The 26,591-nt window shown below is 38.9% G+C and overlaps 1 protein-coding gene across 1 annotated transcript in view; it reads left to right on the top strand.

The window, feature by feature from the left end:
* PHLPP1 (PH domain and leucine rich repeat protein phosphatase 1) overlaps nt 1-26,591 on the top strand; it is a 133,830-nt gene that overhangs the window by 66,288 nt on the left and 40,951 nt on the right. Inside the window, exons 2-4 of the mRNA XM_051799354.1 lie at nt 6,760-6,956; nt 8,947-9,072; nt 21,190-21,356. Coding sequence (XP_051655314.1) covers nt 6,760-6,956; nt 8,947-9,072; nt 21,190-21,356 — 490 coding nt within the window. The remainder of the gene's footprint in view (nt 1-6,759; nt 6,957-8,946; nt 9,073-21,189; nt 21,357-26,591) is intronic.

The raw sequence follows: 26,591 nt of genomic DNA, 5'->3' as shown, positions 1-26,591 counted from the left end.
GTCTCATGCTGAATGTTTCTTTCAAGAAAAAAAACCAAGTTAATATAGTTTAGTAAAATCCAACATTTGGGGTCTGCTTTTGTTTCTCAGGTTGAAAGATAACAGCCTTCAAATAGTGGAGCTTGAACGGCTAATTCCTAAAAGAAACGTAACTACTTCAGAGCTTCCCCCAGTGCCCATATAATACAGAGTGCAGCAAAATGAGGAGTATGAGTAAATTGTGTAACTAAGCTACTAGTTACATGCCCTTAAGAACACCATAATGGTGACAGTGTCCCTCTTTGACAGAGCAGTACTGAATCTATTGGCAGCCTTGTGTTAAATCTTACAGGCATCTTTACGAGTCTAAGTAGATTTGAGTCCAAAAATTCAACTGCTGATTTTGGAATGGTTTGCCACGTGAAACTTTGATTGATATGTATATATATATATATATCTCTTGGTCTGTTACCTTTGCAAAAGCATCCTGCTGGTAGAGACTACGAAGTGAATCCTTGGTCTTAGTTAAACATAAAACCTGATAATTCTGTGCCTTTGTTCTTAAATTATGACAGGAAAAATACTTCTAATAAGCATGTAACTGTAAGTAGGTTTTCTTCATAGTTTTAAATAAAAATGGGAGCAGTAAAATAGTTTCAAAGGTTTTACTTGTGCTTTTCTGCTTCCTTTGCCACCTTTCCTTTTTTTTTTAAATCCAACTGGCTGCTTTATTTTTATACATCTCATTGCACTGGGCCTTGCCTGAAGTCATCACCGCTGTCCTTAGTTTGACAAGAATGAAAGGGGAAGCAGCCTTACATGACTGAGAAGCTTCAAAAACATTACAGGCAGTAGCTTCATCTGTATTCAGTGAAAGGGCTTGAGCAAAAGTTGAAATCTGCTGAATGATCTGGCAGTAAGGGTTCAGCAACAGCTATTGTGGCAGTTTCCCAAAAGGTGGGCAAAGGCACTCAAGGGCTTTCAGTGTTTTGAGCTAATTGAGGCCTCTTTGCACTTACATTTAGGCAGGACCGGTGCTGAGTCTCAATTTGCTGGTTCACAGGCAAGGTGTTCCTGATTTCAATTCAGATGGGTGGTGGGGACGGTGCTTCAGGTGTGAACCAAGGGGCTGCCACCCACCATGCTGGTTTCACCTGACCAGCTAGGAAATAGCCCTGCTTTCCCAAGTGGATTCAGACCAAAATCTTAAAAATTGAATGGTAGGTGTTCTTTTTCTCCAGTGCACACAAGAATTGATATTCACAGAATGTTAGCATGTGAATTATCTTATTTCTGACATGACTTGCTGAAAGTCGTGGGTGGGTTTCATTACACATCCTCTCTAGCAGCAGCCACCGTGTCACAGCTCTGGCCCCTACGTGCCATTCTTCTTCTCTCCATGCTGAACTACTCACCGTGAGCTGTCCCTAAGGCCTCTCATTCAAAAAGAGAAGCAAGAAACTAAAGCAGCCTGTTTTGTCTGAAAGGGCTCGAGGACAGCTTGCACAGAACAGCTGATGTGGTAGGGCTGATGCAATGCTGGCCTCAGGCCAGGGGCCCAATAGTGTGCAGATGAGGATGACGACCTCTGTAGCTGACCAGCTGTAGCAGGAAAAATACATCCCCAAATTAGGCACTCGGAGTTATTCAGTCACTTCTGAAAAGTTTCGAACTTAAGACAGTATTCCTACTAAATAATAACTTAAGCCTCTCTTACCACCGGTGAATATTCAAGACAACTCAGGGCGGGCAGTCTCTCCAGCTGGCCGGGCTGCCTGCACCATGCAGATTGCGAGGAATTTTTAGTTTTCATTCCATCAAACCAATATTAGTAATAAAAATAAGACCCGCTGCACAGAAGTGAACATGTTTCTTATGTCAACACTTTTCCCTGCTCTTACTTTGGTAATGTCTTAAGTTGTTCTTTAGAGGCAGACTTTACTGGCTGTACTTTTCAAACGGGGGAATAATGAGTACTTGCAACTTAATCAGCCGTAGAGCTGCAGAGAGGCTTTTTTTTTTTCTCCCTGAGTACTTTTATGTCCCATAATGAGCTGGTATTTTATGACTTCTGATGGTAATGTATTCCATATGTCTTCCATTGCTGGGATAAAGAGCTTTACTCCAGAATCCAAAGCAAGTGGCTGTGGATATTCATTTAATAAGGTTTTAAGTCTTTGCACTAGGCGGGATGTCTGTATGTTGCATACCTGGAGCTTCCTCAGGCTGCTCGTGGTGAGGTCTTAGTTCTTTAACATTGTGGAAAGATCACTCGTGTCCCATCTGTGCTTCCTATGAAGCAGGGTAAGTTTTGTGGTTCCAGTGACAGTTCTGCTGTTTCCATCAAATTCCTTGGGTTTTTTTGTCCTTGTTGTGAGTACTACTAGTTTCCCTCCAGGACTCGAGACAAGCAAAAACTGAGAGGAATTCAACCATGAATATCAAGATAGCCAAATGAGTGGTCTGCTTATAATTCCTTGAGGCATCTCCTCTAATGCCTCACCCAGAACAAAAGTTCTGTTGTGGGGGTGCTTAGGAGTTGCTGTAGTCTTGGCGACCTGACAGAAATGAAAAATAATCTTTTTATGGTTTCTTGCTAAAATACTCAAACTACTCTGGTTGGGCTTAGTGTTTGAAAAACATTTTCTGGTATGCAACTCCTCTAGATGTTCTGGCATATTTGCTTCCACTCTGATCAGTGTAGCAATAATTACATTTGAAGTTTTTGGCAGGATTCAAATTTGTTTCAAGTCACAAAGGATCATCATTACCGTTTTATCTGCACGATGATCACAGGCCCCTGTGAAAACTCATCTGCTCCCTTCAGGGTTAGTTAAAACTGAAGAAAAACCTGAATGTGAATCTCATGCAGCCTTCTAAATCTTGAATAGGAGGTCTGTAAGGCAGATTGAGGAACATAATTTCAGAACTGCTGATGCTTTTACTGGAAACAGTACTGGCACTGGCAGGTTACCTCAAAACCAGCTGATTTTTGGTGGTGATGCTGTCGTTATGCAATAATTTGTGGTGTTTGATTCTTAGCCTGAAGGAATTCTGGTGTAGTCCAGATTGCCCCTCATCTCTCCTGTACACTTGGAAGGAGGTCATTTGCCTTCTCATTTAAGTATTTTCCAGGTCATAGAAAAGGCAGGTGCAGTTCTGAGCCCTTCCCTTGTCCTCCACTTCCCAGCCTGTCAGGGATGAGCCCTCTTGCAGGAGACTCTGCCACCTGCTGCTTTCCTCCCTGAAGTGAGGAACAGCCAGCCTTAGATCGCTTCACACTTTTCCAAGTCCTATCCCACTTCTGCTGTGACAGAGCTCGCTGTCATTTAAATTTTTCCTGCTTTTATGCTCACTTGGCGGTAAATATCCGAGCTCTTAGAAGCTGCAGTCTGTCCAAGGGTATTTTTCAGTAGGCAAGGCTGCTGCTTTTCAAACAGCTTTTGTGCATAGTTACCTGCAAAACTTCTGCAGATTTAGGAATCTGGTTCCGCAATTAGTTGGAATGTCCTTGAATAACCTCTGCTTAGAATCAAAATAAGCCAATGGCTTTTTACTCTTCCCCCCCCTCACTTGCATGATAATGGAACACTATGATACTATCAAATACCAATTATTACAACCCTTTAGCAGGAAGAAAACTGAATATGTGAGCAGATTGCGTCTCAGGCAACAACATGTGATCCAATATTAAACATGAGCTTTTCAAGTTATAGAATCATGGAAGAGCATAGGTTGGAAGGGACCTTGAAAGATCATCTGGTCCAACCAGATGGTTGGTTATGTAGCGAAGTAGACAAGAATAGGAAGAGAGAAACCATTTGCTTTAATGAAATAGGCCCAGTATTTTATGTATATATATCCCAGTATGTTCTCATCAAGAACCTTCTGGCTTTCACTTAGCAAAGTGTAGTACTTTCTGGGAAAAAGCACCTTAAATCCTTTGAAGGGTTCCTTTGAATTTAAAGGAGTTATTTAATTTTTTAAAAATTTTTTTTTGGTATCTGTGGGAATAACTATAGGTTCTTATCCCATTAATTTTCCAATCAAATATGAAGTTTGAGAGAAAACTCATTATTACTTCTAGTGATAGCTCTGTTCTGGCTTTTCTAGTAAACCTTTACTAATGATAATAATTGTTACTGTGATTTACAACCTCTGTGAATTTATATGAAATTTTAAGAACTGCCTTTTAGAGACTCTTGTGTAGTTTTACAGGTCCAGCTGTGCCTACCTTCATGTAGCTAGTTCAAGAGTCTGGTCCTAGAAAGCAGGTTGCTCAGGCATCTGACTTTTTCCCCTGCAACTTTTTCCCAAGATTAATTTCTCAGCACCCTTTGTGAAGTGTGAGTACCCAGTGTGGTAGTTGTTTTACCACTAGACTAGGCAAGGTAATGATACTTCTCAGTTGCTCCAGAATGCTGCTGTGTTTCCTACCAAGCCTCTTGGTTACTGCGCTGCAGCTGGAGCTTGTACTCTGCTATCCACCACAATCCTGAAGAACTTTGGAACTTTGGTGTTTTCCAGGACACAGTTCTGCCCATATTAAGTGCAAATTATGCCCTTTGTTCCTGGATGGGTAAAGTTGCATTAGGCTATGTTGAAATGGTAAATGAGCTTGTCTTCCCAATGGATTGAGATTATGCCTTGCAGTCCTAAGGGATTCAGTCAGCAGTGGGTTGTGCTTTTCCAGTGAAGTTAGCACAGTCAGAAACAGACCCTGGAAGATGATCATAAAACATAATTTTTGAGGTGAAACTACCTACACCCCTGACAACTATTCCTTGTACAACCATGCTATTAATATTTACCAGGCACGTTTTACTTCATTACAGAGATTTGATTGTGTCTTCGTGGTTAATCCTTTAATCAGTGCTCTATGGCATGAAACCCATTGTTCTGCACAAGCTACTTAAATTATCAGTTACGTTAAGAACCAAATGTTTCATATTCCAAATGTAATGTTTGATTCAGCTTTTGTATTTATTAAGGCTGAGTTGCTCTAATTTACTCACTTGTGTTCCCTTTGCTACAAGAATGGATGTCTCCTACTTCCCTCTATTCTGTTGGGCAGTTTTTCCACAGCTCCTGTGGTTGGATATGAATTTGCTTGGCAATGAAATTACTGCTTTCTTGGAGCACCTCTTTTTGTATTTGATGTTGATACCTTGTGGGCATTAAAGTTTGTCTTTCAGCTTCAAGCAACAGCAATGTTCCTGCAGATCCAAACTGGCAGACTTCGGTAGCCTAAATGCTAGTGTTTATTAGAGCAGAGCAAGGCTTGAGGGTAACTATGCCAAGTGTTAGCTCATTAAATTGGCAGGAAGATTCATGAAGGCTGCTTTTAAAGATAAGGACAAAAATTGGCGCGGGCTAAGCGGGGATGAGAGAAAGGCAGTGGGTAGGGCATGTGGTAGGTGTCTTCTATCTTTCCGTAGATAATTTGAAGGCAAGAGCAGACTCATTGAGACAAATGAGCTGTCATGCAAGCAGGAATAATAGCAAGTTGAAGTAATAGTGTGCAGTGCTTGTCACTGCTGGAGTTCAGCTGGCACTGGTCTGAAATACCAGCGTTAGAAGATAGGATCAACTCTCTGCTTTTCTGGAATCCTAACTAGTTATTAATTCTGTGTATTTAAGAATTTTGGTAAGCGCTAGTGGAAGAAAATGAGTGATTTATCTTTTATCGTGATGGGGAAGCTACTTGGAATTAACATAGCCTTTAGTTTGTTTATCCAGGGGAGATACCTCCGCAAGTTTCACCAACACCAGCGTTCGTACATAAATTTGAACTGGTTTAACCTGAACGTGATTAGCTCTTGACTCTGTTTGCAAAAGACTTAGTGTATTTGGATGATTCAGATCTGGGCTGGACTGTTTAGGGTTTGATAGAGTAAGCTGATATAGATAAATACCTCAGATAAGAATGAGTAAATTTTATGCTTCTTCCTGTTTACATCCTAAAAGAACATGGTTCTGTTAGAGCAGAGATGAGAGATACTTGTCTTTGTGTTGCCATTGCTCATGATGCTTTTCTATAGAATAGAATCTTATTAATAGATTAGATTAGTAGAGTCTGAGACATTTAAAGTAATTTAACAGATTTGGCTTAATTGGTAGTTATGCTAATAATCTAAATTATTATAAATAGTAAATTAATTGTAATACAGACAAAAGAACTTCACACTTTCTGAAGCTCTACTCAGACCAAAGTAGGGTCTTTGAGGGTTTCATCTAGGTTGCACCTGCTTACATTGTGGCTGAGTGTACAACCTCTGCTGTGGGGTGTGGACTGGGGAAAGTAGGAACTGAATTCTTTGGGAAGCTATTGAAGCTATTCAAACCATAACCTGAAGTATAGCCAGAAGAGACATGGAAGTGAAAAGATACAGTTCAGCATGCAGTACATCACCCCCTTCTGCAGTTACCAAGCAGGCAATGTGAACTGAGCAGTAACCAATTACTTACTGTTGTGGATGAACATTTAATTTCTCTCCATAGAGAAGACCGGTACCATTAATTGGTACTTCTGTGACTATTGCAGATTAATTAATGTGATCTACTCTTCATGATACCAACCTGTCATATACCTCTCCCTCTGAAAGAAGTCTGTACTGAAGCTGATATTAAATTACCTGCTTGCATGGTTTTGAAGCTGTGTTTCATTTGTTACAGTGCAGTTTGTAACCTGAAAATTTGCTGATAAAGTCTCAGGATGACTTGAAGCGACAGAGGCAAAGATTTTCTGTGATTAAGTGGTTGCTTTTGTTTCTATTTCAGGAAAGCCCCACAGCATTGGCAGCTCCGAACGGATTCAGCTCTCAGGAATGTACAATGTTCGAAAAGGGAAAATACATTTGCCAGTCAACAGATGGACAAGACGCCAAGCTATCCTTTGTGGAACATGCCTAATTGTCTCATCGGTAAAAGAAAGCCAGACTGGAAAGATGCATGTCCTCCCTTTAATTGGTGGAAAAGTAAGATATTTTATTTTATGTATTTGCTTTGTTAACCTCTATCTCTTTACACAGAGAAGATTGAACTCAATTACGATTATTCTGACCCCTCAAAATCTTGTTTCTGTGAATGGGATTTTCAAATTATATGAATGACTTTTGATTATGGTCAGTCATATTCAACAATTTTGGATGTTTGAATTAAAGCAATGAAATAATGGATGCACAATCAATTTCTTTTTTTTGTGTACAATGTTAGGTGTTTTATATGTGCAATAGCACACAGCTAAAGGATACATGCAGCTCTGTTGTGTATGATCTATGCCACACCTCTTCATCCAGGTTTTATCCATGCTGCATTACTCTTAAGGTCTGAAAATTAACCAGTAAGAGTACGGGCTTATTTTGAACATTGGGGAGTTTTGAGTGTTCAGCACTGTATGAGTACTGGTGTGTTGTAAGCTAACAGCAGCAAACATTTTTACTTGTGAAAAGCTGAAACTGGACTTTTTTCTGATTGATTACATCTGAAACCCAGGAGTTCCCAAATGAATAAAAGGAAATTTTTTTTCACTTTGACAGTGACTGAGTACTGACACAGGTTACCTAGAGGGGTGATGAATTCTTCATGACCCCTGGAGATATTTAAAAACCATATGGGCAACTGTCTGTAGGTGGCCCTGCTTGAGCAGAGGACTTCTACAGATCCCACCTTAACCATGCTGTGATGCTGTGAAACTGTAGCGAAGACAGTAAGATCACATTACTATTTCAACGTAAACAGTGTTTCAGGACACTACTATTTGGCTTGTTTAGCCAAGGTAATTGGGAAGAGAATCATTAGCTTGAGGATTAATTTACACCTGAAGTAATCTTCCTTTACTTCACATAAAGATAAGTTGAATTCTAAAGAGTTATTGGGAGAGGAACAAGCTTCACAATATTATATATGCAGACTAGAGTTGATTTATTAATATTCCATACTAGCAATGTGAAAAGTAGTGCTGCCTTCTAAGAGCTGTTTTTCCTGTCTCCTTTCATGATTCTTCACATGATTCTTCAACTCTTCCCTGGAGATAATGAAGCAGAGACATTGTCCTCTTTTAGCAACAGTGTGTGAACTCCTGACAGTGAATTGTATTCCTGACCGTAGGATGCTGGAGAGGACGGGATTCAGGTTGCCATTGGCCCTCTCTTTGAGATGGAAAATATATATATTTTTGAATTTGAAAAGGGAAAAGGTTGTGTTCTCTTTTTAATTGCTTAACATGGAATTTCTAAGTTGCTTTTGCACAGAAGTACCTTATGTGATGTAAAACATGCAGACTGTTAAGGAGAAAGTTGACAACAAATTTTAAAAGAAAAGGATAATTAAGCTCAGAAAAATGTACTGAGGGCTTCTGCTGACAAAGCTTGGGAGGAGGATGCTTGGCACAGAACTAAGTGTTTTTTAAATTATTGCTCAAAAAATATTCTTCCTCAACCCCATAAATACTCTACACTTCCTGGTTTGCAAAGGCTTTCCAGAATGCTGTGCTGAGACATGAAGACCATAAGTTGTGTGGGACTTCTCGTGTATGGTAGCAGAATGATGTATTCTGGGTGTTTTTTAGCAAGTTGAGAAATGCCAAAGAATTTAATTGGGCTGTAAGAGAAGCATTTTGTTAAGCTTGTTTTTAATAACCAGAACTATAAATTGTATTTTTTTTAGGTTGCATAAAAACAGCCTTAGATGTGTTTCACTGGCCAACCTTTTATGGTGTTCAGTCTCTATTAAAATGTTGACGTTCTTGGTGGTTTTCTCCTTTAGTTTCGTTGTCCTTCTGTTCTCATTTCTTGCCTGTGTAGATTTGTGAAGATTTGACAGCCGAGATCCAGCTTGAGTGTTTGAGATGGTTAGTCCAGCTTTACTTGATGAGCTCTTCTTGGGCACACTTTAACTTTGCCCCGGGCAGTTCTGCAAAGAGGCTTTTGATTATTGTTGACTAACAGTTTCGTGTTTCTGCTGTAGGTGGAAGAAGTGAAAAAGCACCAGCACTGTTTAGCATTTAGCTCCTCTGGACCTCAAAGCCAGACCTACTACATTTGTTTTGATAACTTCACTGAATATCTGCGATGGCTGCGACAAGCATCAAAGGTGAGAATAGTCCTGCCTCCTTCCTGAAAGGCATGTTCATAGAGTTTCCCCCCAGTTCAGTCTTCTCCATGCAGCTTTACATTCCCTCTTCTGGGCTGACTGTCATGAACTGCTGTTGCTGCTGTTAGTGTTGCACAAAATTACTCAATTTGAGAGCTCTTGGTAACAACAGTTGGGAGGTGAATTTTTCTGCATTTACACTGAGACTTCTTTCTGCCATGGTTGTGTAAGCAAAGTGCTGTCCTGAACTTCTTCCCTCTTCTCCCAGCTGGATGGATCTAGTGAGATCATTAGAACAAAAAGGATGATAAATATAACTGTCAAAATTTCAGTTTAAAAAGCTTTACTTCAGTGTTATTAAAACCTAAAATAGTGTCAGATTTTTTTTAAAGTCATTCCTTACACAGAACCTAAATATTAAATTGCTAGAATTAAGAATTTTTTTCCTGCTTAGAAATGTTGCTGAATCTCTTTAGTTTTATAACTGTTTTTTTTTTTTAATAAGCTATAAGCAATCATTTTCTGTCAGTGAAAAAAGGTTACTAACTAAAATCTTTGTAAAGCAAATTTTATACTGTGCTTAAAGCACAATTAATTATGAGAATTTAGGGCCTGCTTTATTTCATTTGACTCTTCAGTTCCACTTTGTGTTGTTGAAAGGTTGTTTTTGCAGTTACCTATTTTGTCTCTTAATCCCTGCTACTTTTTTGATAAATCCTTTCCAAAGTAACTGGCATATCTTGAACCATTATATTTTCATATTTTTTACCATGTGAGTTCTTCTGATGTGCTGTCAGCATTCTCTCTTTTGTTTTCCAGTTGGGCCTAAACAGTTCTTTAGTTTTATACTTGATAGGACTGTCCATGCTCTTTACTATGTTAAAGCAACTTAGTTTTATGTAGTAATACTTAGAGGTATTCATGTCACACTAGATCTGTTTTGTCTTTTTAGATTTCAGTAATGTGTTATCCAGCCTATTGCCAGTGATAGAGCCTCGGCTGTGGTCTTTTTTAAGAGGTTTGATTTTCTTTGAGTAGTAATGAATACGCCTCCCAACACAGGCATCATTTAAAATGTCTTTTAAGGTTTTTTTTTCTAGTGAGTTTTAAAATTCTTTTTAAAGAAGCTGTTCAGGCGTATCTGCTTAGGTCTGTTAAGCCTCAAGGTAAAAATCCCCAAGGCACGTTTTATGAGACGGTGAGGCACGGTCTGTCAGGTTTTTGAGTTCTTGCCGCTTTGTGGCTCTCTCTGGGACAGTAGTGCCCTTTCATCTCAAGAGGGTTTGACATCAGATAAATGAAAGGCAAATCTAATGAGTGAGGAAAACAGTGGAAAACAATGAACTTCAGAAGCAGAGAAAAATGGCCAGAAACCCCCTCTGAATTACTGGCAGCATAAGCTTGTTCTGTGCCATGCTGTGCTTCTCTCTTTCTGGTTCACCCAAATGACTAACAGCATCGGGATGATAGCCAGCATGAGAACATATCCCCATGCACTCATGATAACCTCCCATTTTTCTTATGTAAGAGTAGAAAGAAAATACATAGTTTCAAGTGTTTTTTCAGACTATCAGAACTGAAGAAACTTGCTATGCTATTCTTTTAGTTGGTAAAACGTGCTTTGAGGAAAAAAATTGCTTTTTTGATGTTTGGAGTTTCTATCCTTAGACTGAAAAACGCAGACAAGCATTGATAGTATGCAAGGCAGTCCTGTGGGAAGTGCTGCACAGCAACACTGTTTCTGAAGAACAGAAACAAGTAAACTAGTAATGCTGCAAAAGTAACTCAAATGTCCTCCAGCTGATGCTGTTTGTGTCCAAGTGCTTAGTTGTTAGGTGCAACCCATCTGATTTACATGTATAGGTAAATGAGAAAAAGTTTCATCTTCAGCTCTGTAGTTCAGGCAAGCTGACATTTATATGAGGTATTCTGCCTCAGGTGTTTAGAAACTACTCAAGTTCAAAACTGTTAAAATATTACTGCTAACCAAGAAAATACTGTGTAAAGCACTGTGTTTCTAAAGGCAAACAAATTTAGGAAGGGAGATGATATGGCTCTCAAACAATGAGCTTCTGGTTGCTCATTAGGGGCTAGGTCACATGATGCCTACAGATTCTTCTTTAGTTCTGGTTTTGTATATAGTACTTGCACCTTTGTGAGTTGTTATGAATATTTAAGACTGTATTTTAAATATAGATGTTGTTTAATGGCACTTGTTTTGAAAGTAACATTTGTGCTAACTTACGTTCAGGAGTAGTTTTTCTGCAGTCCTTCATGTTCCCAATGTGTGCTACTGGAAACTGAGGGTTCTGATACTTACTAGTGTAATGAAAGCTTTAATTATAAATTTTAATGCAGAAGGAAATCCCTGGTAAAATATTTAATTAAAATTGTTGAATTCAGTTTTTAACTATGAAAAAATATTCCTATCTGTCTTCTGTATTCTTCAAAAGAGCTAGAAGATGATGTTATTTCAACTTTTAAATAACAAGCTCCATCTTAAAAGGAGACTTTGCAAAGAATGCTTGCTCTGCAGTCTTTACCCCCACAGAATATTGGCAATGTTGACTTTTTTAGCGGTGTTTCAGAATGAGACAAATCCTAATGCATCACTCCTGCAATAAATATGTGTATGCTAAAGAAGATTTGAATTCATGTTTGCAGAGGCTTGGTTTCAATTTAATTACAAATAGACATCACTTCTGTTGTCAGATTCATTCTAACAGTGAAATCTATTATAGCCAAGACATCTCTCGTGCTCTGCCCCAGTAAATTTTTGGAAGGAATTTGTGAATAGATATTAGAATTAGTTTTCTTGTATGTGTGTGTTCTGAGGTGAACAGAACTCCTTTTTTCAGGACAGACTGGAATTATTGCACAAATACTGACCTAAATATTGAACTTGGTGACATACTTATTCCAAATAGGTCACTTTTAGATATGCTGATTTAGCCTCAAACAGAATATTTTTAAAAGCTGGAAATGTGTCTTGTTCGTTAATATTGATAGTTCTATACTACAGTTCAATTCTTTCCTTTTACTTTCCAAAAACTGGAGTCCTAATTAGGGAAGCTCAAAAGGAAAACAACAACAACAGATTTGGTCCTTTGTGATCTAATGCATTCGTTCTGTTGCCAAATGTTGAAAAATAAGCTTATGCAACTGGGAGGGGGAGCAGAGGGGAAAGAAAGGAACATTTTCATGGCTTTAAAGAATTTTGTCTGCATAAAGTTGTCATGATGGTTCTGGAACTGGCACAATTACTTGCAGAGCAAATCTGCCACTATTTGCTACTTGAATGTCAAATGCAGAAGGACAGGACAAAGCATGTGCAGATAACAGTGAGGAGAATATGGTGAGGGCTTTCCCCATTTACCACTTCTACACTGTTAATGTAGAAGAGAGAGAGGTGTTTGTGTAAGGTGTTATGGAGTGGTGGAACTTGTTGTGAGCTTGTATTTGGGATGTGGTGGCAAGCTCCTGCTGTTTGACACTTCTAACAGCTAAAGCTAAACATTTTTCAATATGTGAAATGGCTGTTGTAAGTGTTGACTGCGACTATGACATGACATGTTTCGTGACATGAGTAGTTTGGCTGGAGTAAAAAAAGCTTTAGCAGTCCTCCATGTTCCAAGGCATAGAGTTAAAATGGCATGTCAGTTTCTGCCTAAGAAACTCAGTATTGCAGAGTTTAAGCCAGGACACATTACCAAATTTTATCTTCTTCAAATAGAGTGTGCCACTGGGCATGCCGAGACGGGTTATCTGACCCCACAGGACTTCTCCCCTCTCAGCTGGAGGAGAGCAGGAAGTGTGTCGACAGCTTCATGCTACAATTATTTCCTGCTTTAGTGCTCAGTTCAACAGGGCAGGTAGAGGAAGAGAGGCAATGAGAGACGAGGACTATAAATAATACATGGCTGCCTCATGTAAGCTGCCTGTGCATGGCTGCACTATACATGTAGGTCGGTAGAGATGTACAGGCACACAGCCCTATGTGTCTGCACACCACTGACTGCATCCAGGTGGAGCTGGACATCTATGACTATAGGGACATCATGTTTAGTGGGGAATACACAAAGAACCCTCCTGTTTAAAATGCAAGGAATATTCAGAAAGAGGTCCTTGGTTTAAAACCTATCAGAGTTTTCTCCTGGGAGCCTTTGTATTTTCCCCTCCCTGTTTCAGTCACCTTTGTCTTCAAGTCTGCAGTGGAAGTGTGTGGTGTTCCAGGCAACCCTACCCTGCTGTGAAAAGAGAAAAACTAAATTATGATGTCAGCGTACATTATGTTTAAAAAGTGCTAAAAATAGCACAAATAGCAAATTTAAGGGAGAATGGTGTACTGCCATATTGACCTTACTCCTTTTGTGTCAGTGTAGAATGTTCTCTTCATACATTTATTTGCACTGTGAAACTAGCAGAAAATAAGAATATATTTGAATTTAGTTTATACTATACAAGTAAGTTATACAAGAGCCTCCACAGCTGTAATCTATCTTTCCTCAACTTATGTACAGATCTACCTAAAGCAGCAGTGCAGTTTCTAGCTTTTTTTTTTTCCTCCAAAGTTATCTGGTTCTGACCATCTGCCTCAGTCTTCTGGTTATTTTTTTGGTACAAGTTTGACAATTGTGTTCAGAAACTGTTATGAAAGGTGAGTATGAACTGTATAAAGAGGACAAAGCCGATCTGTGACTCTAGTAACGGGATTTTTATTTCTGGTGAGGAGGAAATGTTTAAGTCCTGACCACACTCTTGGTGTTACAGACCACACTTATATAAATAAATTCTATAGAAATTAGAAATCAATTCTTGAACTTGATTGCAGTTCTGCAAATACATTTCCAAAATGGGAGACTAAGATGGTGCATTTGTTTTACTGGAATGGTGCTGAGGAAATGCAGTGAGCAACAACTGAGCATTACTGCTAAAGATGTACCTGCTTTTCAGCTGTGCTTCATCTGCCTTTGAGACAGGGAAAGATAATCAACCATGAGACTGCTTTTTCCTTTAGTACAGAAGATTCTCTCATTAACTAAAATGATGGGTGATAAGTCATATGCACTTCTGCATATAGCTTCATCTTTATTTCAGATACTATCAGATATTAACGTCTGACTTTCCTGTATCAGCCATGGTTAATAAGGAAAAGCTGTGTGAGAAAGTTCCACACCAGCTTCATCGTGGAACACAGATTTGCAGAGCTTTTTAATACAAAATACAGCCTCCAGTCTATTAAGAAGGTTTGAAGCCACTAGTGTCATAGTTAAATTGGCCCTACATTGTATTTGCCTTGGCATGTCTCCCAGGTGATTGACCTGTTTCATATGTGTTTCTAAATACTACAATGAGCTGTAAGGTCTTTACAGAGTTCATTGTTGCAGTGATTTGTATTACCAAATCTCAGTTGTCTCTAAAGGCATTAAGGACAGGCATTTCTAATGCTTGTCAAAACCAGTTCAGAATACCTTTTTTCCAAAGCCTTGACCACAGAGCAGCACCAATGATGAGCGTAGCGAAAAATGATATGCAAGGGTAAAGTAGTTTATTTTAAATTATTTGGGATGCTGCTTGTTACAGTGCTGCCAGCTCATAGTTTTGAGTCACTGGATGCACTGTCTCCTCTTCAGGTATCTGTTTAGTCTTGTAAGCAAAGGATAACCTTCTTGTGGAGGAATACTGTGGGGAATTTTACCCTAGTTTCCACGCAATCTGAATTTCTAGATTAGTATTTTTATTTTTACCTTTGGCTGTTGGTTATTGACTTTGGTCATTCTATAGAGAACAGCTGTGTGTAACAAACAGACTATTTGTGGTGCAGTTAGGAGTTTCTGATATTTTCTTTTAGCTTTATAATCTTAGTCCATGTGTTTGAATGTGCCATTGTGATTCTGGGCTGCCATGTTTGTGTGTGTTGGGGACGGTTTGGAGGTCAGGGACGTGCTGGCTTTTGAGAAGGTGATCATGCAGTAGTTGGTTTGTTTCTTGTGCCAGTTGTGCTTGGAGGCTTGAAAATGAGTCTCTAATCTAGTATGACCTAAAAATGAGTTTAGTATACCGGCAACATCAGTGGCATCTTTTGAAAATAGCCTTTAACCAAGGCTTGTTTTCTTTGAGGATAACTATTCAGTTTTTTTTTACACTTGCAAGACTAAGCAGCACCATTAGCCTATTGCAAAAGTTGATTCAACATCTAATGAAGAAAAGAGAACCCTGAAAGGATTTCTAATTTTTCTGGGAGTGAGGGGCTTTTTTTACTTACAGGAAACATGGTGACTCTAAGTTTAGTAAAAGGAAACCATTTTTTCCTCTAATACCATCAAATGACAATATCGAGATAATACTTTCTCTAAAAATAGATCCCTAAAAATAAACCCACAACTTCCTTTTGGCGGTGATTAGAAGTATTCAAACATAAACAAACCTCTGGTTTCCACACGGAACTTGACTTCCTTTTCTCTGTGTGTGAAAAATCTTGGGACACTGACTTTCATGTCAATGAAATTTTTTTTGGACTCCTATCACTAAAGGTAAAGGAGCGCAACTTCTGGTTAATCCCTTCTATATTTCCTCCTCTCCATATTAGTTTGTTAATACTATTTTCACTTACGTTTTTAGAAGTTTGCACAAGGGCTAAAGGTAGAAGTGAGCTATTTCGGCATGCTATGTAAAATTTTGTTCAGAGATACGGAGAGCAGAACAGGGACAAGTTAAATAATATTTGAGCCCCTGAGTCTTGCTGGCATGAGGTGTTTGTACCAGAGGCTTTTGGCTGCATCAGCTGCGGAGGAGAGATGGGGTGAGAGGTGTGTGCCCTGTGAATGCTGCTGCCATGCTGGCATGTGCTCCTGCCCTTTGTCTTAGTAGGCAATTACTACTCTTACCTATGGCATTGCCTGTTGGATTTGGGAATCTGGGTGATGTGCTTTCAAGCCTCTGCTGAGTTTTATATTTTCTATGCGAGCCCTTAGCTTGAGTTATCATGCATTTAATTTAATTTCTAAAAGAAAACAAGAAGAGGCCAGAAAAGCCAGTACAGTACCTTTTCACCCTTGGGTCGCACCAGTTTCAAAAGTTGTGATTTAAAATGGAAATATGTGACTTTAAAGAAAAAGCAGACATTTTTATTCCTTTTCCCCCAGCCTTCTTTGTTTTTGGCATTAGCTTGTTTACCAGTCTGAGCAGTTCCTCAGCTCTTGGCTGTGGCTAAGGGCACCAGTGTGTTTCCTGGCTGTGGAATTCAGCTCAGCAGAGGGAGGCCTCTCTGCTGAGTGGGGCTTTGATGTTTGAATAGAAAGGAGGATTAGGATTTGAAGGCTAGTTCTGAGGTGAGGAGAACCTGTTTGCTCTAAATTAGTTTAGATATTTCAAGCCAGTGTATCACTGTTTAGTTAAGCCTTATGCAGGCATTGGTGGGATGTGCTAATTATCAAACTGTTTAGAAACAAATCCTAAAGGAGAAAGATTACACTGCCTTTGCATTAGCATGTCTACAGCAGGTATAATTTAACATTGTCAACTCAGTTCAAACAGACTGGGAATTTGGCTGCCTGTACAGTGTGGGCTGTTTAGTTATTTTGTCTTCTGTTGAAGTCCTAAGCAGTAATTTCTTATCTGAATAGAGCTATACAGAATGGGTTCACTGTAAACAGGAAAAAGACATAATTACATTGGTTTAAATTCACACCACAGGTCACACCAAAAGATGTCCTTGTGTAAACAAGGCTTGTGTTTGTCCGTACAGCTGGGTTCAGCTGTGCCCATTGCTGACATCCATTGTCAGCAACAGATCATTTTTGTAGTATAGCCAAGGCTTTGAAACAAAGACGATAATCAGTCTTGTTGCATAGCTTGGTGACAGAGGTGTCATTATACTGATGGACAAAGCAAAGTGGTGTTTTAGCCCTGTGTAGCAAGAAGCAGCAAGAATATTGGTTGGCGCAAGTATTTTTCTATATTTTTGTTGCCAGCTGCTAAAGATTTACTGTGAACTCATACCATACTTTCACAAGTCTTGAAATATTGTTTCCTTTTTAAATATAATAACTAAAAAAATTAAAATCAAAACACTTTGATGAACTTTTTTTATTTAAGGTACTTCTAGCTTTCTTGAATTGTTGTTTATACTTGTAAATACTACTGTGACACAAGTAACAGATGTTTAAAAGTGAGTTTTCATATTTGGGAGACTCCTAGTTCTTTGGCACGTGTGCAACTCTTAGATGGGGAGGAGCAGAAGGCATACTGCCCAAAGGAGGGAGAGCATTATTTGTTGTGATATTCACAGAACAAAGCTGTATTTCATTGCTGCTGGGGGAAAATTAAAAGCACGATGACAGCTTTTTGGTGTTTGCAATGGATAGATCCAGGGCTCTTTGTAGTACATGTGCTATAGTTGCATACCACTTCTTCAAAACTGCATTTCAGTTTGACGTACTCAAATGGAGACTGAAAAAAATAACTTATAACATGGTAGGACCAGGGTGAATAAAAAAAGCCTTACCATTGGAATTTGTGGTTTGATGTGCAAAGTTGAATGTGGCCTTATCCCGTTACTGTTCCTCTGGGATTACAATGGAGGATATTGCAACACAGTGATTGACTGTAAAGTGCTTAAAAATCGTATCCAGGGAGTGGAGAAGCAGTGTATTTCATATTGTTCTTTTATATTTTTTGATGAATAAACATCTTAAATGAGAAGTAGGCTTTAAAAAGTACAAGATCTTGCTTTCTGTTTGAGCTACACTGTTGTCAAACCATTACCTGTCTTGCTTCTCTGGCAAAGATGGGGATTGATTCTACAGCTCATGCTGTAGCTACTGTAACTGAGAGATTGTCCTAGACCATCTTCAAGAAGGGCATTGCCCGAGCCTTTTCCTCAGTGTTGTTATACTAGAAGTGCAACAGTGGTTTCATGTGAAATAAGTGTTAAGGATGTATGCAGTTTAGGATATGATAAGAAGGGTTTAGTTTGGGCAATGGTTTCTTCTGCCTGGTGAGTTGTGAACTTGTGCTACTTGTGGTTTTATAATTTATATGTATGTAAAGCATATCAAACAGCTATACTTAAAAGTTTTCCAGAAGAAAACACCAAGCAAACCATAACAAGTGCTTAATGTGGGCTCCATGTGTATCTGGAAAGCCTTTTACTCTAGCAGTGCTGCCACACTAACTCTCTTCACTGTTTCTGTTGAAGCATAGGTCTGTTGAACCCAGCCCAGATAACTTGTTGAGGTATTTATTTACAGCAGAATGTCTTGGGTTTGTTCGTTTTTCTTTCTTTCTTTCTTTCTTTCTTTCTTTCTTTCTTTCTTTCAGTGGAAACCCTACTTTCTGCAGATAATGTCCATTTCTCCAGATGCTTTTTATTCTTTGAATGTGAGGGATATTCTACTCAGTGTTTTCTTGCCCTTTAGCAGCTTATCTTTACAGTGATTTCCCAGTGAGTCAGGGAAACCCAGTGCTTTATTAAAAAAACTGTATCACCTTTTAGAAAAAAGTCTTTGCTCTTAATAAACAATAGCAAACACACATGCACAGTTTTGCTGCACGTAAGTCAATTGAAGACAGTTGCAAGATTGAAATATCCCTTTGTTGTTTAAAAACAATGTAATTTCAGAATTTCAATATTCAACTTCAACTAGTGAAAGTTTCTGATGGGTGAACGAAAGAAAGTATTATTAAAATGATGTTCTTCTTTGTCGCTCTTCTTTGTTTTCCATCGTCTTCTATTCTGCAGGAATTTGTTATAGAGCAGTATTGAGCAATAAGAAGAGCAAAGTCTATCCCTGCCTGTGAGAATAACTGTGTGTTTATATGAGCCTATCTTGTAACAATTCACAAGTTGGTTCTTAGAGTACTGTTTGGTAACAAGAAGACTTTGATAAAATTACAGTTGATTCCAGAACTAACACCTTTTAGAATGTGTTTTTAACTTTTACAGTTATCTCTCTGGTAGAGGCATCATTCAGTATTTGTCAATTACATGAAAATATTAATTAAATTCTTTGCATTAGAGCGTTCCTTAAAAAAAGTTAAACAAAAAATAACCAGAACATACAACCTGTAAAAAACAAAACTGCCTTTAACTAGATTATTTCACAGGGCTTGATGATTTTAAGAAATAATTTGCATCCTTTTTTAAGGCAACAGTATAATTTGGATATTTGATTTTGTTTGGTTGTGTTGTCATGATTCAACACTCAGAGTTACCAGTTCTGGAACTTTAGATATTTTTAGAGTAACATGCCTTGTTAAGCACTGCTGGGTTGCTTATTGCTGTTCAGACCACTTATTCCAAAAAAGTAGTTGGAGCAACAGTGTATATAAGCATTACACCTGAAACTAAACATTCTCCTTTTTAATTTAGTGGGTGTCAGCACTTTTTCATCTCTTTTGTTTTCAGTGTGATGAGAACTGTACCATACTGGGCAGATTCTGGCACCGTGAACAGCAGACTGAATACCTAGCGTTTAGAAATGACTTCTCAGTATAGCCTATGAATAATTTTTGTCTCATACTACAAGGGGAAGAAAAATAGTAGCTACAGTAACAAAAGGACTGAACTAATTGAGTAACAAAAATTCAAGCATTTTAATAGATGTGGGAGGACTGGATTATTAACGGTCGCATTGGAGAAAAACGCTGCACCGTCTGTTCCTCTGGAAGCTTATTGCTATGTGTTTATAATAACAACCACTTATCCTGAGGCCTGCGTACCTTGCATTGGACAAGAAAAAAAAATTCTGTGGCCTGCCTTTCAGTGGCAAGCTTCTTCACTTAACGTCTATAAAACTCAATGCCTCTAGTGTCAGAGTATTCTGTGGCAAGGGTTGTGTCTCTGCCCAGAAGGTTGAGTGGTGTCTCCTTCATCAGAGTTGAGAAGCTCTTATGTCACTAGGCATTGATTATGAGTTTTGGTGTGGTTTTCCTATTTTTACCCCTTAGAAGTAGTGCTTGTACATCCAGAATCCCAGCATAAGAGACCAGTAAAAGTGACAATGACAAAATGAAACAATAGCTTCTTTTGGAGTGAGCAGCTGACAGAACATGTAACCATTTGAGCACTGCTTGTGTAGTCCTAGAAGTCTAAACTAGTGGTGGTTTGCTTCTCCTTCTTCGAGTTAAGCCATGCCTGCTCCAAAAATGCCTCTCCTAGCATTTGACTCCTCGTTCCCACACCATCTCCACATCCTCCTTGCGTTACTGTGTGGTGGGCTTTGTCATATAGCTAGCTCCACAACACTACTTTATGAAAGGATATTTTTAATAATATTGGACAGAAAAATATAAGAATTCTGCATTGTAGTGTTGGGTTTGGTTTTGGTTTTGCTTTGGCACTTTTTTTTTTTAAGTCTAGTAAATTAGTAAAGCAGCAAGATGTAGTTCACTCGTGTATCCTAGAGATTTGGTAAGGGGCAGAGTTGTTGTTACTTGAAGTAGTTGCCTATAGGTCTTTTTGGAATGATGCCCTACTCTATGTAGCGCTAGATGGTGTGATTTTTTTAGCCTCTAGAGACGGTGTTTGTTTTACCTCCCCCTTTCTAGAAAATAATGTTAAACCTCCAAATCTCAGTTTTGTTTGTGTCACATTTTTATCACTCCTAGACAAGTCTTCTAATTTATTGAGAAGAGTGCTCTGTGCTTTGATGCTGCCGTTGTGATGGTTTTTTTTCCTCCAATAAGATGTAAAGGGAATAACTCTTTTCTTCAACCATCGAATATCTGCTTTCGACCCTTGAAACCAAGACAGGGTGCTGACTGCCAAGCAAAGGACTAAAATAAAGTTTATGTCAAATACCGTATTTTTTTTCTGGTTGTAAAGTATCGCATGACTTCATTGATGAAAATTAATCCATTTCACTTATTATGGTTTGACAAGGCTTTGTGCTTCTTCCCCTGCTAGCCATCTGTGGATCAGTGGTTTATTGCACTGAGGCCGAGCAAGTGATCATGGCATAACTTGCAGCAATTATGTGCACTGTGTTAGATCAGCTGTGTATGCTGACACTGACTTCTGCTGTGCTTAAAAACAGTTTAACTTGTGCTGGTAGGGGTGAGGGAAATCTTGTTTTAGTACAGTATTAACATATTGGTGTTGTAATTGACTTCCAGGTTGCATCACAACGCATAAGCTCAGTGGATCTTTCATGCTGCAGCCTGGAGCACCTGCCTGCCAACCTGTTTTATAGCCAAGACCTCACTCATCTCAATTTAAAACAGAACTTCCTGAGGCTAAACCCCAGCCCATCCACAAGTAGAGCGCTTAGTGAATTACAGAGGTAAGTGGTTCTACTGGTCTTCCTCTGTCCTTGGAGCTATGATCTGCAGGAACTTTCCTAAAAATCACTACGTCCTCTTGTGGAACATTGGCCTGACTGTAATGCTTCAGAAATTGGTTAACTTTGTGTGTTAGAAACAGACTCACTTTCATAAGAAACTTAATGTTTTTCTTGTAAATAGGAGGATGTTTTCAATCCAAAATGCAGTTTTCAGAATGTGGTTTTATCTGCTGAGGCCAGCCTGTAGGTCTTCAGCCTTTGACTCATGTGACTGAATATGAGTTGGTGAGCTGCCCGTCAAAGGGAGGCATTCTAGGTAGGATCAGTACTGCATGTGACTAAGTGAAGAAGTTTTTTGTTATCCCTCAAGCAAAGAAAGCCCTGATTTCATACATTCAGCCTGGTTCCTGTCCTCTTTCTACTTTGCTCAACCCTAGTTCTTTTTTCTTAGTAACTATCTCCTTCCAGTTGTTCTTTCCACTGCAGCTCATCCAAGATGTAACAAATGGGTAGACAGCAGCATGAGTGGTGATCTGAATGATTTAATGTATGTGTTCTGTGGAATCAGCAGGCTTTCTGTATTCAGAAAGATGAATGTTTTCCATACTGAATAGAAAACTGTGATTTTAATTTCAGTGGCAACTGAATTGCAGAGTACCTCAGGATTGTATTTGTGGATGGTCCTGTTCAAACAAAATGTTTTAAACCACATCTCTAAATCCCTTCCTCTTTGAAAAACAACTGAAAAATACAAGATGGATTATGTGGGCTGTTATATTTTTATATAATTCCAATTTTGTTCTGGGAAAACAAAAAAATTGGCATAATGGAAGATGAATGAACCCAGCAAGTCTGCTTCACAAACAAAACAGGCAGTGATTCCAAGAGCTTATGAACACAGTTTGGAGAGGAATACTGACTGGATTAAATGTTCTGTGAATGTCAGTATAGGTCTCCAGATAGCAAGTGCAATTTTAGCATACGTTAGGTGGTGAACGTGGAGAAATATCGAATGCCTTATATTTTAATGACTTTTTATAATTTTTCCTTTTTAAATATCAGGAAGCGTAGAGGAGATACTTGATTATATTTTGTCCGTGTACCTACAGCTAGTTCTCTTTGGGATTAGAAAGCATTGTAAGTATTGTGATGGGCAATATTCATTCTCTGTTCAATGTTCTCTTGGTACTGCAGTTGTAGGAACACAACTTAATAAACTGTTAAAATTTTTCTCACTAACATGAGCCTGAATGTATAAGAGTGAAGAAGTTCAGGTGACTAAGTAAAACTCCTGTTTTCTGAGATTCTGCATGAGGAAAATCTGGAGAAGTGGCATATATCTGAGGTGGTGCAGAACTGATTTTGAGCTGTGATTCTTCTGTGAGCTGGTCCTATTCTGTCAGCGAGTAATAGGCTTCTCTGCCTCCATTGCTTTGAGCTTGTCAAGAAGGCACGAGGAAGGTCTGTGAATTCCTGGAGAAAAAAAATAAATTATTAGTGAGGTTACATGGCACTGTTTTGGTGGATCAGAATCAGTGCCTCAGGAACTCCTGCCCCTTGGTGCTGACCTTTCCTTTGCCACTGCTGATGTCCTCCAGCCTTATCTTCATGCAGCACAGGTGGCATCACCCAGACAGTGACTAGCTGGAAGCTGCTGCCACTGTTCCCATTGCTGTGCCAGTGGAAAGGGTTGACTGGAAACCCCTGCTGAGGTTTAGGAAAAGTGGCGCCCCATCAGTTGTCTTTTGCCTCCCAACACCAGCAAAAGCATGAGCCTGGCCCTGGAATGTACTCCCAAGCAGTTTTTCTTCCTGCCCTAAGAAACACAGTACTGGCTTTTCCTTAGAGTGGGAAAACTTGAGTTTTATTTGTGTTGCCAAAAATCTTTGAGCCAGCTCGACTGCTACTGTAAGACTGCTTTTCTGCAGTGAATAAGCACACAGATATAGAGCAAGAGGGGAGCACCGTGTCTTTTTGAAATTACTAGTGAATCCCAGTATCAGAACATGTGCTAAGTGAAGAGAAACTCAGTCATTCCTGTGAACACAAGTTTTGTCTGACTTTTTTTTTCTCTTTAATTCAATTTCATAAAAACATTTTCAGATCTTTTGGGTTTTACATAAGGTAAAACTTCACTGAATAAACAAAAAGTCTTTTTTTGCTAACTCATGTTGTTTCAAACCATTGCAAAGCAAGTACAAAATCTCTGCTGTTCTGATTTGGTGCTGTTGGCTTTTATACCAAATTCTGATTTGCTAAATTGCAGCTGCATACAGGGCACAGCACCAGTGAATCAAATGTAAAGGTATTTAAGGCTCCAAAATAGCCGTGTGCTCACATGTTGTGAACAAATGCATTGTAGTCTGCAACTTCCTTGTGAGAGGGAAGAGAAGGGGTGGGCACTGATCTCTTCTCTGTGGTGACCAGTGACAGGACCCAAGGGAATGGCCTGAAGTTGTGTCAGGGGAGGTTTAGGTAGAATATTAGAAAAAGGTTCTTTACCCAGACAGTGTTTGGGCACTGGAACAGGCTCCCCAGGGAAGTGATCACAGCACCAAGCCTGGCAGAGTTCAAGAAGCATTTGGATGATTCTCTCAGGCACATAGTATGACTGTTGGGAATGCTCCTGTGCAGGGCTAAGGGTTGGACTTGATGGTTCTTGTGGGTCCTTTCCAACTCAGCATATTCTGTGATTGTGATTCGCATTTATATACCTACCCTTCCTGGTACAATGTTCGATTAAAATCTGGTTATCAAAGCAGTCTAGGAAAATTTGTCTTGCTAAGCAGCTCTTGGTGCTAGTTCCTTTTAATAAATAACTCTAGGTGGTAATTTAACTAATGCTCGTGAAGGCTGAATTTTAAAACAAGTATGTCAAAGACACAAGAAAATACCAACTTTTCAGCAATGCACTGAGTAGGTTTGCAAGCAGCTGAGTCATAGTAATGAGATGCTGACATATGCACTGACTTGGTGGGTACTGTCAGTAATGTATTGCAGAAAAAAATAATTTTATTTCTGTTTATGCAGTTACTTCTTTCATTTCTTAAAATAATATAGTTTATTGCATTTCCTAATAAAATGTTTAGTCCTGCGAAATACATGGTATGTGAAAGTGTGCAGAGGTGTAGATGCACTTTGTTTGTGGTAGCTCCACTTCGACTTGCTTTACTGTGCACTCAAACCCATTTTATTGCTGTAGATGCTCTGCAGCTGTGAAGTTGCATAACTGAACTGTCTGAATGTTGAAAGGTATATACAGCTACCTCTATTTTTCTCCTGCTTATCAGGGAATACATATTTCATACTATGTATACAAATAAACTATCTGAAAATGCATCTGTGCTGAAAAAAGCAGCAAATGTTGGTACTTGTTCTCCCTCACAAAACCTTTTTTTAAAGTTATAGGAAAGGATGTCTCTTTTGAAGAAGAGAGGAGATTCCCCAGTTGAAATGCTAATAAGAGTTCAGGCTTACAGACTTGCTAATTTTGCAGAGTACTGTTGCTGTAGGTTTGAAGCAAATGAATAAACCATAGTCTTTATTTGCTGCTGCTCTGCTTCACCAGGCTGAGCGTGCTTTATGTTTATACATAATTGTTTTAGTCAGTGCTCTTGGAAAAAGTGGTTGGCATCAATAACACTGTTTGCTTGTTAATATTGAAAAGTAAGTTGTCGGTGTGTGGTTTTTTAATGTATGACTGCTGCAGATTTAAAAGAAAAAAAAGAAAAAGAAGAAAAGGGGGATATAATAAGGCAGAAAGTTGTTTTAACAATAAATAAAATTGTGCTTGCCAGTTTTATCTAAAGAATGATTTGTTATTCTGATTGTGGTTGTTAATCGTTAACAGTGATTATATGGATTTTTACCCTAAGATCGGTTGGTAGCTTTTCTCTCCCAGAGCCTCTTTAGACATGAGCTGCCTTCCCTGGCATCTCAGCTGAAATTCTTTGGGTCTAGTGACAGTAATTTGAAGTTGCATCTGTAGGTTGTGAGAAGGCCACAGGACTCTGAATTACCGATGCAAGTGTTTCTGAAATCCCTTGCAACTTCAACTGTTTGTCTGAAAACCCAGGATTTCAGGCATCCTCAAGCTGAGACCTCCTTACAAACCCACTGTGTAGTACGTAGGTAATTGAAAATATAATCTTTGTTCCAAGAACGCTTGGACAGCGAGGGAGAACCAGTATTAGCGACCTAACTAGTATGAACCCAGCAGGCAGGGTTGCTGGAAGTTGATCTTAGCTTGTCCCTGGAGATTGAGGAGCAGGGAAGAAAGTCTCCAGCCTGCTACTTCATTGGCCTCAAAGTGCATTGAAGCTACTCCTTGTGATTATTGCTTTTATTTTATGAACCTGAGGTTAGTGAAGAAAATCGGATGGGTTAATGACATGTCAAATATATGTCTTCCCCCTTGTCAGGCCCCACGGGGCACAGGGCACTACCAATAGATGCACTGGGAAAGATTTGAACTTGCTTTTTTTTTTTTTTTTTTAAGGTTTTTTGTTGGTTTGGGGGTGGATGTGTTTGTTTGTTTCCTGTCTTTTGTTGTTTATTTGTTGTTTTGGTTTGTTTGGGTTTTTTGTACGATTCAGATGTTATTTAAATGAACCCGGCTAATGTGTGAAGCATTCAAAGAATGGAGTGCCATTGCATGCTTCATGGTGCGGGAAGATGTTGGGAGCTTTCTCTCACACTCTGTTGGTCTTGGAGCCGAGGAACCTTACATTTATGCTAGCTTCTCACCTTTCACTCAAGTCAAATACTGAAGCATAGCCATCTAAGCAGTAGGGCAAGAAGGAGAAATTGGCATGTTATTGGCAACCTAGGTCTGCTAATAACAAACAGAGGTCTACTAGTAACAAACCCCATCTAGTGTTTGCTATATTCTGATGCTACACTTACTTTCTCATCTCTGTATCTTTGGAATATTTTTTTATATATTTATAATACTAAAGATGACACTTGGAATTTGTTGTTTACGTAACTTCACTGCTTATGTTTTATTCAGCTTGTAAAGACATTGACGGAAGAGTTTGGTTTTGTTAGAGAAAACCTTTCTTTTCAATTCTTCTTGACTGTGTTCTGCTTAAATCCTGTGTATTTTTCTGATTTCAAGAAAGGTGCCCTCATGTGAACACCCAGAAAAATCAGTGACATTTGATTAAAGAAAAATTCAATTGTAAAATTAAGTCTACAAATCACTAAGTGGGGAAGATTGCAAAATTGGTTTAA

Source organism: Manacus candei, unplaced genomic scaffold (assembly GCF_025592945.1).
Source record: "Manacus candei isolate 608988 ecotype Guabito, Panama unplaced genomic scaffold, ASM2559294v1 h1tg000049l, whole genome shotgun sequence".
NCBI lineage: Eukaryota > Metazoa > Chordata > Aves > Passeriformes > Pipridae > Manacus > Manacus candei.
The sequence above is the reverse complement of the archived record's forward strand: the minus strand, read 5'-3'. Positions and strand labels throughout refer to the sequence as shown.